The 17454-nt window shown below is 35.6% G+C and overlaps 4 protein-coding genes across 9 annotated transcripts; 1 reads left to right on the forward strand and 3 right to left on the reverse strand.

Moving 5' to 3' along the window:
• Nucleotides 1-66: 66 nt before the first annotated feature.
• On the reverse strand, nucleotides 67-5647 carry LOC110738127 (uncharacterized CRM domain-containing protein At3g25440, chloroplastic-like). The gene is made up of 5 exons (XM_021918496.1): nucleotides 5442-5647; nucleotides 4242-4551; nucleotides 3196-3603; nucleotides 1795-2345; nucleotides 67-1102 (listed from the first exon to the last, which is right to left on the reverse strand). The coding sequence occupies exons 1-4, from the start codon at nucleotides 5540-5542 to the stop codon at nucleotides 1797-1799; spliced, it is 1368 nt and encodes a 455-aa protein (XP_021774188.1). The 5' UTR covers nucleotides 5543-5647; the 3' UTR covers nucleotides 67-1102; nucleotides 1795-1796.
• Nucleotides 5648-6422: 775 nt separating this feature from the next.
• On the forward strand, nucleotides 6423-16510 carry LOC110738156 (dihydroorotase, mitochondrial-like). Of its 6 annotated transcripts, XR_002514572.1 has the most exons (10): nucleotides 6425-6720; nucleotides 6874-6962; nucleotides 7073-7254; nucleotides 7912-8048; nucleotides 8544-8709; nucleotides 8821-8937; nucleotides 9138-9298; nucleotides 9556-9751; nucleotides 13935-13994; nucleotides 16480-16510. XR_002514572.1 is itself a non-coding variant. In XM_021918538.1 (9 exons), exons 2-8 carry the CDS (start codon nucleotides 6880-6882, stop codon nucleotides 9745-9747), a joined length of 1038 nt encoding a protein of 345 aa, XP_021774230.1. In that variant the 5' UTR covers nucleotides 6425-6720; nucleotides 6874-6879; the 3' UTR covers nucleotides 9748-9751; nucleotides 9857-10223. The 6 variants fall into 6 exon arrangements, 5 of the variants coding, with proteins under 5 accessions (XP_021774235.1, XP_021774230.1, XP_021774227.1 ...); XM_021918538.1 differs by lacking the exons at nucleotides 13935-13994; nucleotides 16480-16510 and adding an exon at nucleotides 9857-10223; XM_021918543.1 differs by lacking the exons at nucleotides 9556-9751; nucleotides 13935-13994; nucleotides 16480-16510 and adding an exon at nucleotides 9448-9549 and having other exon boundaries at nucleotides 6423-6720.
• LOC110738147 (putative RING-H2 finger protein ATL53) lies at nucleotides 10440-12313 on the reverse strand. Its single transcript, XM_021918519.1, has one exon. The coding sequence runs from the start codon at nucleotides 12068-12070 to the stop codon at nucleotides 11027-11029; it is 1044 nt and encodes a 347-aa protein (XP_021774211.1). The 5' UTR covers nucleotides 12071-12313; the 3' UTR covers nucleotides 10440-11026.
• Nucleotides 13188-16773, reverse strand: LOC110738138. The gene is made up of 5 exons (XM_021918507.1): nucleotides 15137-16773; nucleotides 14532-14825; nucleotides 14229-14431; nucleotides 13895-14124; nucleotides 13188-13660 (listed from the first exon to the last, which is right to left on the reverse strand). The coding sequence occupies exons 1-5, from the start codon at nucleotides 16736-16738 to the stop codon at nucleotides 13545-13547; spliced, it is 2445 nt and encodes an 814-aa protein (XP_021774199.1). The 5' UTR covers nucleotides 16739-16773; the 3' UTR covers nucleotides 13188-13544.
• Nucleotides 16774-17454: the final 681 nt, after the last annotated feature.

Consider the following 17454-nt stretch of genomic DNA (forward strand, 5'->3'; position numbering starts at 1 on the left):
GTTCCATTGTTTTTACCTCATTTGTATTGGAATGAAAAATATTGTGCTCATTAAAAATTGTGTTTATTGAAACTGAATTTTACAAATTAACTCATTTTCACTAAGTCAACTCTAATTTTGGTAGTGTGGATTAACCTAACTGATTGTGAGATTTATTTTTCCATCAAAGATACACATATTACAACTTCAAGAGAATTTTTCAAAATATTATTCCGAAACAAGTCTGATGTTTGTTATCAGAAGTCAAAAACTGTCATTAGGCAGGCTAATAAGCTACATCTCAAATTCTCAATACCACTAGAGATGGAGGATTCATCCATCTATGCTCTTCTCAAGACCGCGGGTAGTCTTTTAAGTAAAACCTCTTAACTAACATGACTGTTTATGTTCATCGATTATATCAGGATTCCTGTTTCAGATTGAAACGTTGAACACTTTCTGCAAATCCAGCTTCAGCAGAAGTATTCGCCAATATTAAGGTTGTAAAAGTACAGTTCACAGAGGAAATTGCAAAAAAAATAGGGTTGTTGAGGTCTTCCCCTGCTGATCCATGACTTCAGTAGCATCTTCGGTATTCCCCCACATCATGTATGTTAACACAATAGGCACATTTCAACCAAATTAGCTCAGTTATCCTCAAATATCTACGTATCTATAGTCAACCGCATCCTTGTTTTCCAATCCAGCATGCAATATGACGACGGAAGTAGAAGTACGTCATTATCCGAGTAACACTTTTTCAGCTTCTAAAAAATAGGTAAGGTGTTCTGTGCTCACGGATATAATTAGCATGGTTTGGATACCGTCCAACCTTCATCAAATTATGGATCCCAGCCCAACTCAATTAAATTGCTTCTTCGTACAACATTGCTGTTGAGAGTTACTGCACAAGAACTTCTCCAAAGGTTTATACGTTAACAGATCTGGCCAACCTTTTGGAACTTCAGATCTTCGCTAACTGCAGAAACCTTCACCATTTGCCCCACAGACATACCGAGTCATCACCTCACTGAAGGCCATGGCACTGAAGGACAAACAGAATCCTTGATTTGCTGAAAGAATTCCTCAACTTTGACATTATCATGGCCATCCACTCTGTAATCTGAAAGTGTCAAAGCATTAGGAGTTAGAGCACTAGCCATTGGTTAAGAAATTCAAATTTACAGAAAAGCAACTTCATGAAATACTCTATCAAAACCACCAAGTGAACAGCAAAGTTTAATCCCCAAAAAGGTGGGGTCGACTGCATGAACCTAGAATTTATCTCTGGTGGTCATCCACAAAGATCCCCTTCCTCCATCCACTTCTATCTAGTGCTACACGCACTTGACAAGTAAAAAGTAAAAAGTTTCAGCAACAATCTACCATAAATGAGGCCTCCATTTGCCCTTCATAATAATAAAAAAGCAGGAGATCGAAAAGCTCAGTGGGAAAAGATTACATCTCAATTTACTAAATACTCCTCAAGACAGCTATACAGAAAGGAAGAGGAGCAATTTATTTGAAAAATTGATCAATACATATGGGGTTTGATTTTTAAACCAACTACTGTATTATATTACAAAAAAATGTAAATATGTTCAAGAAATTGCCTGCTTCCAATTAATCAAATGTTGAGAGAATCAGAGGATTAGCAAGTTAATGTTGCGTTGTTGGGCATCTTCATACACACACTGACACACATCATGCATAGCTATATGACCTATATCCCTAAATGTAGATCAAAATGATTTCATGTGTCAATACAGCAGAAAAGGGAATTTCCACAACAGCCTTGTTATCTGATTGTCTTACCTTCATCGTCTCTTCTTTTTCAAAAGTTCAGCTGCTCGCAAAAAGACCTGGTCAACCTCATCAAAATCAGCTAGGTCAACGTTCTCACTTGATATTTCAGTCTTTTTTGAGTCTACTGACATCTGACGGAGATCTTTCGCAAATGTTTCTGTGTCAGTAATCTTGGCAGGTAATTTATCGAACTCATGTAAGTATAGAGGCTGCTCTACATTTTCTGCACTATCTGAATCTGTCTCAAAAATGTCAGATAAATCTTCTGAATCTGAGTTCACGCTTTCATCTGTGAATGGATCATCATCCTCCACAGTTTTATCATATTGATCCATCAATTCTCTAAGTTTGTTTGAAGGGGGCGACTCCAGGCTTGATAAGGGAGCAGAAGAAATATCATGCGTATCAGATGATATAATTGTAGGATTTTCAGCTAGCTCGGAAGCATGATTCTCTTTGTTTTGAGCCTGTGCGCGGAGCAGCTCAAGTTCCTGCTCAAGCCTCGGAATATATTTTCTAACAGCCCTCAAAGAATCTCTATACTGAGATTTATCCAATGCCTATAAAGAATTAAACATTCATCTATTAGTGAGCTAAGAGGCACTCTCCCTGATCTGTCCATAAAATTATGCCCAGCAGCATTACAACAAAATTATACTTCTGATTCTGAGTTTGTCAAATAAGGCTATAGAGTAACTCAATGTTCAAGAAGAATATTTCAATATTTTTAAAAGTCTGGTGTAAAGATATGAAAATTAAAGATTTTCAAGGAATTTCGACACAACAGGTCATTGTAGAGCAATAGAATAATTAGGAATTTCGACACAACAGGTCATTGTAGAGCAATAGAATAATTTAACACAATACCAAGTTCTTCAAGAAAGCAAACATCACGTATTGCATCAAACTGTTCAATGAAAAGCCATAAAAGTCATGTACGAATAAATGAAGTATATATGAGGATTACTAAGAGATGCTTGACAGGCTTGTCCGCTTGTGTAAATTTTCACTAGTATCCTGAGCTTTGGTTTGATCTTTATGAGGTACCCCACAGCTTTGATTGTTATAATCCGTACTTTAAATTTTCCTAGGAATAAAAGTTTCACTATGTAATGTACCCATTGAATCTTTGACACCACCAACAATTTGCTAGCATAATACGACGCAAATTGAAATTTTATTATACACTCTACAGCCTGATATTATGAACTAAAAATTTATCTTGATGTAGAAGCAGACAAACAACCAAGGAGCCCTAAAAAAAGAAACAAAAAAAAAAAAAAAAAAAACACCATCTTTATCATCAGGAATAGAAATAACAAACATATCGTAGTATTTTTATTTTTGCCAAAAACCTGATTCATGATATGAAATGATCAAACATGAGAACATTACAATAACATATATTACCTTCTTCCTAGGAAGGGTCACACGTGGTGACATTATTTCTGCTGGAGGTTGTGAATAGTTCTTTCCCCTGTACATGATTATCGTGTTCTCTTCTTGAATGTCTAGTACGATTCCACCAGTCAATCTTGCTAATTCAGTAGCTATCTCCTTAACTTCTTGAGGAGTGAATGTCTTTACAATTACTTGTAGTGTTTGGTGTTTCTTCCAATGTAAATGCATGTTGAGGATTACACCTTGGTATATCCCTCTTCTACCGACAGGAACATAGTTCTTGCACTTGAGGCCCATCTTCAAAAAGTAAAAATGCTCTTCTGGCGTCAACACCTCGGGATCATGAGTTGCCTCTGACCACTCTTTTGGCTCTAACTTCTTCAGTGCCTCAACAAGTCTTTCTTCTTTTTTCCTAGCCTGCACTGAAGCTAAGTCAGAGACAGCTCAATTATTTTTGTTTAGGGGGAAGGGGGGCTGTGAAAAAGCATGAGCAAGGACAAAGAATACTGTAAGCTAATTTGTATACTCAAGCAAGCTTACGAGTGACAAATTTCCCTTTTGAGATTTAACAACCAACTTGTAACAGCTAGATGAAAGCATAATGTTTAAAGACGAAGTCGGCACAGAACAAAAATAAGCAGTTGCTTCACCCTTAATAGAAATACACATGTCAAACCCTTCCATCCCCAGTCCTTCCCTCTCTTAATCTACGCTTGTCATGAGAGAACAGAATTATATAAAAAAAAAATGCAATATGCCATACTTGGAAGTCAATACACACGCATTATAAAGGATGTTACATTGCACAGAAAACAGTATAAGAATAAGATTATGAGATGCAAAAGTTGTAAGCACATCACTCTTAAGATAGAGGCAAATTCCAACATCCTGTATTGGGATTAGTAAATGCCACATGACGCAGAAACATCTTCCTGTTTAAGCACTTTTCATTCTTTTTGTATTAAAGTAATAAAACATTGAAATAACAAGCATTGAAATGTTCAAATGCAGAACAGCAGAAAGGAGGAAAAGAATGGAAGAATGTAGCAGCTGACCTTATTTAGCTTGTATAAGAGCTTTTCTTCAGCAGTCATCCTCTGATGCTCCTTCTTCTTCTTCCACCTGAAGTGCTTTAGCCACCTTACAACTGCTCTCTTTCCCTTTAGTTTTTTCCTCTTTACCTTTGTAGATGCATCCTGTGAAGTAGAGCTTCTCTCAGATTTCTTTAAGGTATCTGCATCAGTACTAGCGCTGTCCAAAAACAGACTACTGTGGAAGCCTCGGTAGCCTGAAATAGAGGAAACTCGAAGGAGTGGCCCTAAAGGAGGATCTTGGGCGAAATCCTTGGGTAGAACTATAGGGAAGCTAGTATAAAATGAGACATTAGCATAGCCACAAAAGCAACCTACATAAAGTTCAACACATCCCAAACCCACAAAAAGAAAACATATGGTGTATTATAGGTTTGAGAGTTATATTAAAAAAGTAAACCGCACCCAACATTAGCGTCCTGAATTCCTGATACATTTCATAGTTTGAAGTAACAACCTTTTAGCGGTGATAAATACAGCAACAATAGAGAAGACCCTAAATCACTTTCCAAACATAGACAACAATGACCCTTTGGTGTCACATTATCTCGATCCCTCATAATTAAGGATCGAAAACGTTTCACTACATTAGAAGTAAAATATAAAACTTGCACGCTCTTTGCACCACATAATTTAGACAGAAGCACATAGTAACAAAACAATGGTAGTAAATCATTAGCCCAAATTTATAAACCATGACAACTTTCTCAAAACATCTTAAAATAGAATACAAGACCATTACTTTCATACTTTGTGACCATTACTTTCAGGGAGTATGTAATTTGTGTGAAACATAACTAAAATGCTGCAACACAAGCTTCAGAACCCAGGAGTCAAAATTTCCAATAAAATTTTCACCTAAATAAGCATCTCATCTTAATCCAAAAAATCCTTCCCAATTTACATGTAAACATTAATCCCATTGTACCCAATACAATCACAAGAAATGATAACATAAATCATATCAATAACAAAAATTAACCCATCATAGCAAATAACCTTAAGCAAATAAAAACAAAATTAGAACCCAAAATTAAAATCCCTCAAACAGAGAGAACTAAAGTAACTAGTGTAATCAAATGCTAATAAAACTTGTAATTTAATTAAGAAAAGGTTTAATAAACAACAAGAAAGCGCAAGAGTGAAAGGAGAGAGAGAGAGTACCAGGGTGTATGGAGAAAAGGGGAGTTGGGAAAAAGAGGGTTGAGAGAAAAACGCCTGATTAGAAAGAAGATTGAAGAAGGAGAAAGCGCAACCCTGCGCATTTTGTGGTGCTGTGCTACTTCCTCTGCCGCAACCACCTGATGCGGTGGTGCCCTGCTTACTGCTACTATTGCTTTGCTGCTCTGCTTTTCCAATTGGGGTTTGGCTTTTTCTTTTTTGAATTATATATATAATTTAAAGGGTATCAATGTAAAATCTATTGTTATTTACGGCATACTCTCTCCGTTTTTAAATACTTGCTCCACTATTCTTTTCCGGTCGTTTTTAAATACTTGCTCCATTTTCTTTTATGGAAAGCTTTTGCAATATTTAATTCATTTCTCACACTTAATGAACCTAACAAAATACTCTCTCTCCTCTTATTCTTCCACTACTTTTGCTTTTTATAATTTTTTATTTTCTCAACTACCCCACTACCTTCATATTTTATTAATTTCTCCAATTTCTCATAAAACTCCACGCATGGAGAAATGGAGCAAATATTTAAAAACGGAGGGAGTATTCACATGTACTGAACTGAGCTGACCTGAACTGATAAGAGTTAAACTGAACTAAACTGAACTGATTGGAGCTGAACTAAACTGATTGGAGCTGAACTGAACTAAACTGAACTGAGCTGAATTGAATATTTTATGAGAGAAGGAGATTATGAGCTAAACTGAACTGATTGGTGCTGAAGTAAACTGAACTGAACTGAGCTGAATTGAATATTTTATGAGAGAAGGAGATTATGAGCTGAACTGAACTGATTGGTGCTGAAGTAAACTGAACTGAACTGAGCTGAATTGAATATTTTATGAGAGAAGGAGATTATGAGCTGAACTGAACTGAACTGAATATTTTATGAGAGAAGGAGATTACGAGCTGAATTGAACTGGAACTGATTGGTGCTGAACTAAACTGAACTGATTGGTGTTAATGTATGACAAGTTAACAACTAAGTTCAAGTTGCTCCAAATATTTTTTAAAGTTCAAGATATTGGATTCAAATAGACGAAAGCTAGTAAACCTTCAAAATAGTAAATACATAATGCGTACGTACTCTGTACTACGTAAAAAGTTAAAAATACTCTCCATAAAAAATACGAAAAGACAAAACTACCCTTGGTTAATTTCAAACCCCTCCCTCTCGTGACTCGTCTTCCTCAAATTCACCCTCTCAAAATCAATTCTCAACTGATGAACAACTCATCATCAGTCATCACTCTCTTTTACTAACGTAAGATCCAATCACATCCTACAAATTTCAAACTCCCACCTTCACCAATTAAGAGTTTATTATTACTCTAATTACTTCAATTAATCGCATAATTAGTTTAAAATTACAGTTCAAATCAATTTTTGTTTGATTAATTTTGCATAATTATTTCAGCATAAGATGGAATTAACGCTAACACGCCCTGATGATTGGCACCTTCATCTTCGTGACGGCAACCTTCTTGCTGCCGTTGCTCCTTTCAGGTAATTATTTCTTTTAAATACTCCCTCCGTTTCTAAAAGTTCGACTCGCTTTTCATTTTAAACCCGTTTTTATAAAAGTGTAATACGAAGTGTATTGTTATGTAATTCAGTGCTACATATTATGGGAGGGCAATTGTAATGCCAAATCTAAGGCCTCCAATTACTACTACAGCTGCTGCTGTTGCGTACCGAGACTCGATTTTGAAGGTTTTGCCTTCGAATAGCGAATTTGATCCTCTTATGACACTCTATTTGACTGATACTACTACCCCTAATGAGATCAAGCTTGCTAGTAAGTCTAAACTTTTGATTTAGGTGAAATTGATGTTGTTATTGGGTTTGCTTGTTATATATCAACGGCTCGTTTGGTAGGCGGTAATGAACTAATGATACTAATAAATGATAGGAATAGACAAATGGTAACGAATTTATGTGTTAGTTTGTACGGAAAATCCCATGTCAATATCCATGGTTTGAAGAGTCATTAGCAAACATTTTTTTTCTTCTTTCAATAGTGATTGTTTTCAATCAATTTTAGAAGTGGGTAGTGGGAATTTAATGAAGGAAAAGTGATATTTGTGGTAGACAAGCATTATCGTGAACATTGACACGAGTCTTTTCAAACTTATAAGTTATAACCCAAGAAATCCTTAGTCATAGAGCTGTATTTTCTAATAAAATTATCTATTGCTTTCCTACCTTTATGGCTTCATGATCCCTACATTTGTATTTCTGTCATTTCATGTTCATTTTGTGCTTTCTTAGTTATAGAGTTTGTTTGATTTGGTTCTTAGTGTTTATAGAAGATTTTGTTTAGCATTTGTTATTCACTTGAAACTTGAAAGTGAACAATGTTGTTTAACTGGGATCTTGTTCGTGTAATAGTATGTTAGCCTTCCCAAAGTCTAATCTAAGTTGTTTTTGATTGGCACTGTAATTATTTTGACAGGAGAAAGTGGGGTGGTTTATGCTGTCAAATTGTACCCAGCTGGTGCAACAACTAACTCACAGGATGGTGTTACTGATCTTTTTGGAAAGTGTTTGCCTGTGCTCCAAGAGATGGCTGAACAAAATATGCCTCTCTTGGTAAGTTGTCTGTCACGAATAAATGCAGCGCAGGGATTGGTGTTGTCTTTCTTGTTATAACCCATCAAGCAAATGAAAAAAATTCTGTGTTAACCATGAAAATGTGTTGATTATTCACCTGCTCATATTTTAAAGTTTTCTTTCACCTCCTAGAATGAACCATGATTCTTAAGGGAGAAGCTGAGAAACTAAAGTACTAAAGCAAATCAACCCTGTTCTTCCCCAGTCCAAGCAAAACGTCTTGCCACTCTCTCTTGGGTGCAGGATCAAACATATTGAATTAATAAACATGCTTCACATTGTATGATACAAATCATTTAAGATGAAGCTATGAGTTTGTACCTTTTCAATTCATGACAGTCTTGAAATTTGAAAATGTTTTTGGTGTGCTTTAGTTCAACATTCCTGGAGCTACTTGCATTACTGTGTGACAAATAAATTCATGATGGTTTTGTAATAGGTGACTGTTTACTGAGAGTTGTGTTTATTTTACAGGTCCATGGGGAGGTTACAGATCCTGATGTGGATATTTTTGATCGGGAAATGTTATTTATTGAGACAGTTTTAAGACCTTTACTACAAAAACTTCCTCAGCTTAAAGTTGTGATGGAACATATCACTACAGCTGATGCTGTCAAATTTGTTGAAACATGTGATGAAGGTAAGTTTATCCTTTTCAGTTATTAAACTAATTTTCTAATTTTCTTTTAGTGAATCAGTGCAGTGCTAAAATCTACCTGTTTATTAATCTTGCTCCTTCTACAATTATCAGGTACTGTAGCCGCCACTGTGACTCCACAACACCTTGTTCTGAATAGGAACTCTCTCTTCCAAGGAGGCTTGCAGCCACATAATTATTGTCTTCCAGTGCTTAAAAGGGAAATCCATAGTATGTGCTTTCAAATCAGTAATGAATCAAATTAATAATAATAATTGTAGGGTGAGATTTTAGATAGGGTGTGTAGTTTGCTACAACTAATTAAGTGAAGAAAATACATGACATTTTCTCTGTTGTGTCTTTCACATGAATTTCTGTCATTTTCTCTGGTCTCGATTTGCTCTAATAGTACCTTTTGGTTGTACATGCAGGGCAGGCACTTGTTTCAGCAGTAACTAGTGGGAGTAAAAAATATTTTCTCGGGACTGATAGTGCTCCTCATGAGAGGTGGAAGAAAGAATGTTCTTGTGGATGTGCTGGAATCTTTAATTCGCCTGTTGCTCTGTCATTATATGCCAAAGTATTTGAAGAGGTATGCATTTATAATAGAAGTAGTAGGCTCCTTCAGAGAGGGCTAGGTTATGCTAGATGAATCTTTTCATGAGATTGAATTCTCTTTACCAACAAGTTTGATGAATGATTAGTGTTTTTTTTTTTCTTTTTCAATGTGAAACAAATTAGGTAGCAGTGGCATGCTCTTCCTGCCTGCATGATGTTCAATTATATAGTACTTGTATTTGCTGGTAGGATTTTCTGGAAGTTCATCTTCTGCTTTCTTTGCTCATCTAGGCTAATGCACTTGACAAGTTAGAGGCATTTACAAGCTTCAATGGTCCCGATTTCTACGGTCTTCCAAGGAACACATCTAAGATTAAGTTGCTAAAAGAACCATGGAAGGTCCCAGAGTGTATATCTTTCCCATTCGGAGAAATTGTTCCTATGTTTGCTGGGCAAATGCTTGATTGGAAGACATCCTCTTGATACTGTACGGATCCCCATCTATATTTACCGTCTTTACTTTCCATTTCATTTTTACCTTCTTAATTTTTGCAAATTCTTTAAAACATTAAAGCTTCACCTCTTTAAGCAGGAAATAATAAAAGGCACTAATTATGGGTTCCATTATATATCGGAGTTTGACAATGCCAAGCACTCAACCTCTCTATCTCCCTGTTTTGTTAAACTTTGTACTGATTTTAATTTAATTTTATTTATTTTGGTTAGTTCAACACATTTTTATGTCTTTCTTGCATTGAGTGTTAGTTACATGTTGTACAAGATACGTTTAGTGGTAGGTCTGAATCCTTCTGACACCACAATGATTTTACTCCTATGTGAACTATATGGTCTATCTTTCAAACTATTGATTGGCCAAATGTATCCATGCATTGATGTATGCAAGAGCATCAAAATATGATCATTTAAATTTGTTTTCCTGTAAAAGGAAATTTAATTGACAAGGTGGTATGAGATCAATAACATGTTGAGGGCAAAAAATCTCATGCTTCTTCTAGCACCGAGTATGGTGCCCCTGCTGGAGTGTACACTATAAGCAACTATGCATGTGAGGCCGTTGCATTATGTGCACACATCTGTGCTGATGCACCTGCTTTGTGCATGCTGCCTGCACGACCTCTATATGCATAGCATATTGGAAATTTCAAACTATGTTGTGGGATTGAAAGACTTCTCATTACATACCCCAAAACTCAAAGGTTTAAATATTAAGGTAAGTGTAGTAATATAGAGGAAGTAGCAGACTAGCAGTCGTTATACCAATGCTTAAAATAGGTTTTAAAAGGCAACAGCTAAACTAGTAAAAGTAGTTATGCTGTTGCTTCACTTTCTTATTCTCATTCTCATTGATGTAGAACACTAATTTAATTAAAGCTAGCTCAAACATCCTAGTCAAATGACAAAATCATAGGACAGAACTATTCTACCTGTTTTCTAGCTTCATACTTGCAAGTAACAAAAATGAATTTGTACTCTTGTTTCATCCACCAACCAGGATGTTAACATCAAAGTTCTGCATTCTCCTTGGATGTTTCCTACCCTTCATATCTTATTCCATGTCCCATCTCAAAAGATCGCGAAAATTCCCAACTAAACGGTATTACTTGTCAAGACAGAAAGATATTTCTCCCCACTCCACCAGACTTTGAGACAAGTATGTATGATTAACCCATCAGGATGCAAGGGTATGTATTAATGTATACTTCCATGTATTGTGTTCTGGTAAGAAATAATCGTTCCGAAATCATGAATTTGGACTTGGTCTAATATTAGAACGCGATGAAAAAATCTTTCCACTGCAAGAAAGTGATCTAGTCACCAAATTAGCTGTCCCTTTTTCTAAAGACCATCTTTGGGAACAACTCCCTTTACTAATTTCCTCCAAATTCTCTTGATCTTTATCTGAAGTACTATTTTCCAAGGATTCCTCCAAATTATTCCCATCAACTCCCTCTTCTCCACTTACAATACTAATTCTAAGAACCTCGTCAGAGGAATTATCCTCTGTTGCTTCCTCCACTGTTGGTGACAATGAGGCTGATGTATCCTCAGCCTTGTGCTCATGACCGTGATCGTGATTTTGTTGATCAGGTGGAATAATAGGAGCACGGCAAAGTGGACAAGTAGTATGTGAAGAAAGCCAAGTATCAATACAAGGTACATGAAAGGCATGACTACACTTAGGCAAAACTCTCAGTACATCACCTTCTTCAAACTCTGCCAAACACACTGCACAGTCTGTTTCCTCCATCTCCTTCCCATATTTGTGGACGGCGATGGAGTTGATCACCATAGCAGGGAGTCCTACGGTAGGGATGCACCAGAAGGGGTTGAAGACCACCCTACTCACGTGTTCTTCATCCTGAGAATCACTCCCCACCCTTCCTCCTCGTCTACTTCTAGGCCTTGTTTGGAGAAAAGAATGACTATTGGGTGCATAGAAGTGGAAGTATAGTTTGGTATACAGAACATAAAAGATGATTAAGAGGAAAGTTGTGGCTAAAAGTATAAGCATGCAGATTAGGAGAGGCGAAAGATTATGGGACTTGTTTAGTTTCGAAGGGTTATAGTCTTGAGGTAAGGGAAGATTTGTGAGGGGGTATATGCAAAGAGAAGGGCAGATTGCCAAACAGACCTCAGGGCAGAAACCAGAGTATAGTGATGAGGTTGTATTTTTTTCGGAGTTGCAAAACTGTAGGCATGTTTTGACTGTGGTATCAGTGGTAGTGGCGGAGTTTGAGTTTGAGTTCGAGTTTGCGAGTTTTCTGTGACCGTGCAGAGAAGCCATGGGAATTTGGAAGAGTAAAGAAAGGGGTTAGAATTTTTGATAGGAGTTTGAGGTGTTGGAAAATTTTTGTGAGGGGAAACTAAATATAGGGAAAATTTGGGTAGGAGACTTTGAATGAGAGACAGAGGTTAAGTCAATTTGGCTGCTTATTCTCGGCAACCAGAGACTTACTATGTTTATATATACATATTTATAATTTTATATTAGTATGTTTGACTTCATAATCATATTACCATTTCTTTTTTCAAATATAGTAAGATATTTTCATAGTTTCATACATATTTGATAATTGATTTTTATCAGTACTGATTATGAAAAATTGATAAATTACAAACAAAATAACCTACTTTATATCTTGCATAGGATTATAACTACCTCAAAAGCCGCTTTATATTGTATCTTTCTTAGCTAAGTTCTTGCTTTTTGTTAATATTATTAGGTTGTACGTATTGCTTTTGGCATGCAAATTTGTGATGGTTTTACTTAACCTAATCCAATATTGTATGTACCGTCGTAGGAGAAGAAGACAGGGACAATTAACAACTGAGCAATTAGAAGAACACAAAAATTAAAAATTAAAAATTAAAATTACATCAAGGTGTATTATGTTCATAATAAAAATAATTAATGTAATAGTGAATGATATCAGCAATTGGTCATGAAAATTATTTTGTGGAAAATCATTTAGAGTAGTTAATTAGGGATAGTATTTTTATTACTTTATATGTCTTGTTATTGTTTGTTATTGTCTTGCTTGCGTTTGCAATGAAGATTTTCAATGCTTTTGAATATTTAATAGCAACTAGTTCTTGTTGGAATTTTCACTTTATGACATTATACAATGACGTTATGATGATACCTTTATGAATATATTATACTACCTCCGTTTTTTTATTAGTTTACACGTTTTGACTTTAGCACTATTCACACACCTCCCTTTGGCCGTATTTTGTGATTTATATGTAAGGAAAAATATAGTCTAAGTGGGATCTTATTAGATTCGTCACAATGTATAGTTTTATAATATCAACTTTTTATAATTTTTTCTTATTAGTAATTAAAGATATTAGTGTTTTAATTTGTGCATTGACAAACGTGACTAAACAAACGTGTCAACTAAAAGGAAAATGAGGAAGTATATCTTAGCATAAGATAATACTAGTATAGTAAGCTTATTAGCTAATAGTTAATCAGATCACATTCAAAATTTGGTTTGCTTAATTATGCATTTAATAAAATCCTAGGCTCGTAGCTGATGAACTTTTCTAGACAAATTCTGGATTTCAACACCGAGTTATTAAGGTCACAAATTGAATTTGAGTTGAGATTTAAGCTCATATAAGTGCTTTGAGTTAACTATAGCATTATTGCTAATAAGATCAGTCCTAGCTTTAATGATTTTGTAGCAAGATTGTCTTTATTGCAAACTTGTACAAAAGGTGTAAAGTGTAGTCAAACATGTTTACGGAATTACTTATCCTCCATAGACTCCCTCTACCTTTCCTGCTACAAAAGTGTCATCTTCATCACCTGAATCGGGAATATTCATCAAGCTGCCATTTTTACTTTCTACCTTATCTTCGTAACTCTCTGCAATGAAGGTGAATACACTAAAGGTTAACTGTAAAGTATGAAACACCGTACCAAGAATACATGTAACGTCGTAGGGACAAGGGAGAAGGGGGAGAATGTAAGAGAGTTAAAGTTACACTAAGACGTAGGATGAATACAGTACATGCCATTGATTCATCCTTTTTTCAATTTTATGCTTTTGTCTTTAAAGTGTTAAAGTTTGAATCTTAACAATGATGGACAGAAGCTAACCTGAGGTTTTTGTGTTTCCATTTTTCATGTGATTTACAAGGCATTGTGCATGGAGAATGAACTCTGATCGCCGCTTGCGCTTTTCCTTGAGGCATTCAAAGTAAGTGCTATTCTTGAGGTTTACATTGTGTCTAAAGTTAATAGCTATCTTGATGTTTTCTTCAGTTATCACCACTTCCACACAATTATAACCTGGTGTAAATTTACAGTTCTCACCATCATCAAGGTATCTGATGAAACAAAAATATACACCAACTGTGAATAATTTGATGGTATTGCATAAAATACAATCAGAGACACAAAAATATGTGAGGAGGCATTTAAAAACCCTTACTTTTCTATTTCTTGTTTCAAAATCTTGATTTTTTCCTCGTCTAATGAGACTGTATCAAGCTCTAGATAATCATTCCAATCAAATTCTGTCTTGTAGTTGATTATATTTTTGTTGCATAACTCTGAATTTGGATATAACACTTGCTCTTGCATCCCAACTTTTGAGAAGGTTGATTTCCAAACACCAATTGTTTTAACCTCTACCTATGGAAAACAATAGCAAATCATAACATCCCATAATCATATAAGAAAAGATTTGTTGCTAAATGAATCAGAAGTTTTTATTAAAAGTTGAATAACTTACCATGTTTCCATCAATGACACATAAATCACCAACATCGAAAGGGTGTATAACGTAGGCAAACATGATCCCTTGAAATAGGGTCTTGCAAGCATCTCCAAATATAAAAGTTGCAGCTAACAACGGAGATGCTATGATGACTAGTACCTTTGTGGAAGCCAACCCAGTTAGAAGCAACCACATTATGAAAGTAGCAACAATCAAAAGCCAACTGATTATCTTGTTTAAACAATCAACAACCTCCTTGGCACTACTTAATGTATTCGCAAGGAACAAACAATTGTTGCGTGCCCTTTCCTGATCAATGTACATAAATCAAGCTGTCAATCAATTAAACCCTAACAAATATGAAATGGCATTAAAAAAAATCCTGGTCAAAGAATTTTCCTCCTGAGTAATTTAACAGAGGTTTTCACCCTGTCTAATTTTTGAGATCACCAAATTGAAGCTATCTGATTAATATCCCAAATCGAGGTCACCAAAGATAAATTCCCCTATAAAGTGTCTAATAAACTCCAGGAGTACTTAATGTAAAACCCCACAAGCTAAGTGCTTAATTTAAATTCCCAAATAGAGAACTAAAGAAGACTGGTGAAGAAAGTACATACCATCCTTTCAGCTGATATTTCTTGTGAGGAACCCACATATTCATGAAGTTGATCTTCAAAATATCCCCAATCATCCACATCGTCCAATTTACTTAGGTAATGAGCGTGTAAATTCATTACCCTAGTAGGAAACAAGGTTTTACATAGATGTGAGACAAACTGTCTTAATCTCTGGTCATCCGAGTCATAGTTTAAGATGTCATAGTTCCACAAAGTTTCATCATCTTTGCACTCATACAGAAGGTTTAAGATGTCGTAGTTGTGGCGACCTATGATGCCAAGGAAATACAATTGCTTCCCACCTTCCAAGATTTTAGAGTTCAATCTGTTATACACAGAACAAGCCTCCCATGATAGCAAGACACAAGTTTTGACCAGCCAAAGAAAGGAGCAAATTAAAAGACTCAGACAAGTCCAGGTTCCGAAATCCAGAATGTATTTGGCCTGGGTTGTTTTGTTTAGCTTAGAGCCAAAATACGACACCCAAGTAATTAAAAGCAGCAATGATCTTAATATGAAGTTGATGCTGCGTTTCATTCCATTAGCCCAATACATTAGATATTTCCCTCGCAGGAACTTTTCTATAATTAAGTATTGACGTGATTTTGTATTAATCCCTGGTTTAAGTATTTTGTGACAAACTAACTTCCTTAGCAACCACACTATCATATAAGTACACAAGGTGATGACATTGTAGGCAACAAGGACGAATATTGATACCTCAATCCATTTTTGAGTGTTCAGTCTAAGTATCTTGTGGTGCTTAAAGGTGGAAACACGTTTCATAACCTCGGATTCTGCCAACCAGAAAATGAGACAGTCGATTATTTCAAGCACTGCTTCGGGTAATATAAGGCCACTTTCTGTGTGATCCAAGGGGACCAGTGGTAATAAATTAATGGTCACTACTGAAACAAAACAGCTCAAAATGTAGATGCCGAAGATCACATAATATAGGTTTACCCAATCTGCTAAAGTCAATCCTAACAACAGCTTTAACCCTGAGATGTTTTTAGGTACCCAGAAGAAAATCCATAATATAATCAGAAACACCACCATATCTATGAGTATCCAAGCACGGATGAAAAGCATAAGTTGAACCGCTTTGTCATAGGCATCACCGTGACTAAAGAACTGAAGTAACCGTATAACTAAAAATGACACCAATAGCAGTGGTAACGCGACTGTGGCAGCAATAACTGAGCAAGTAATGATGAGGCCTAAAAAAACTGCTATAATCATAGCAGCAACACACAAATAACAAGCACATATAACTGGTAGCAAAAGTATAAATATTATCTTACATAGTACCTCAAAGCATGAACATTCTCTCTGTTGCGCAGATGCTCCTGAAGAAGCAGCTGAAACATCATCAGAAATGTTTACAGAGGTATGAGAAGTTTGGCGGCGGCATGTGGGAGTTGGGTTTTCAGGTTGAATATCTTGAATTTTAGTAGCTTCAAATTCTGCAGGTGAAGCTGAATCAGACTCCTTTGTGGGAGTTGGGTTTTCAGGTTGAATCTCTTGAACTTTTGTAGTTTCAGATTCTGCAGGTGAAGCTGAATCAGACCCCTTTTTCGGAATCTGTTGGTTATCCATCATTTATCCTGAGACTACTTACTGCTACAAGAAAGCAACAAATCTAAATCTAGTAAGATTTTGGGAAGACAAAGTTGAATCAGTGACTAACTGATTGTTGGAGCTTAAATCGCTTCTACCTTTATGAATAAGCTATTCTATTAATTCCATAATATTTTTTCCTTTTTTTTTTTTTTTTTTTTGAGGAATTTTTTTTTTTTCCTTACTTTATATTTAAAGTATGCAACATTAGTACACCCACACCCCCTCCCCCCGAAAAAAAAGTTGTCACGTTTTGAATTATGATAATAGTTTTATTTTCCATCTGTTTTGCCTTAACTTGAATTAAGTTGTCGAGGTAAGATTTGTAAAAAAAATATATCAAATTCTAAAAGCTAGTACAAAAAAAAAGGCAATTAATTAGCAAAAGGAGAAGCTGAGAAAATGCTTAGAAAACGGGTAGTAAAATAAGAAGATAAAGACACTCTTAAGTAGTCTTGGCTCTCCACTCAAAAAGGTTGTGGTCTTGCATACATATACTAGTATAATGTGTAAACAAACATTTGTCCCATTCTCCCAACTCGCATTAATCTATGTGAAATCTTACATCCCTACGAAGTTTGCTAATATGTTAGAGATTCGGATTTTAAATGCATAGCATATTTTTATCGAGAGTTTAGACTTTACCCACCATTGATATCACAAGCAAAAACTTATAGGTAAATTTAAGAAATGGTTGC

Source organism: Chenopodium quinoa, unplaced genomic scaffold (assembly GCF_001683475.1).
Source record: "Chenopodium quinoa cultivar QQ74 unplaced genomic scaffold, ASM168347v1, whole genome shotgun sequence".
NCBI lineage: Eukaryota > Viridiplantae > Streptophyta > Magnoliopsida > Caryophyllales > Amaranthaceae > Chenopodium > Chenopodium quinoa.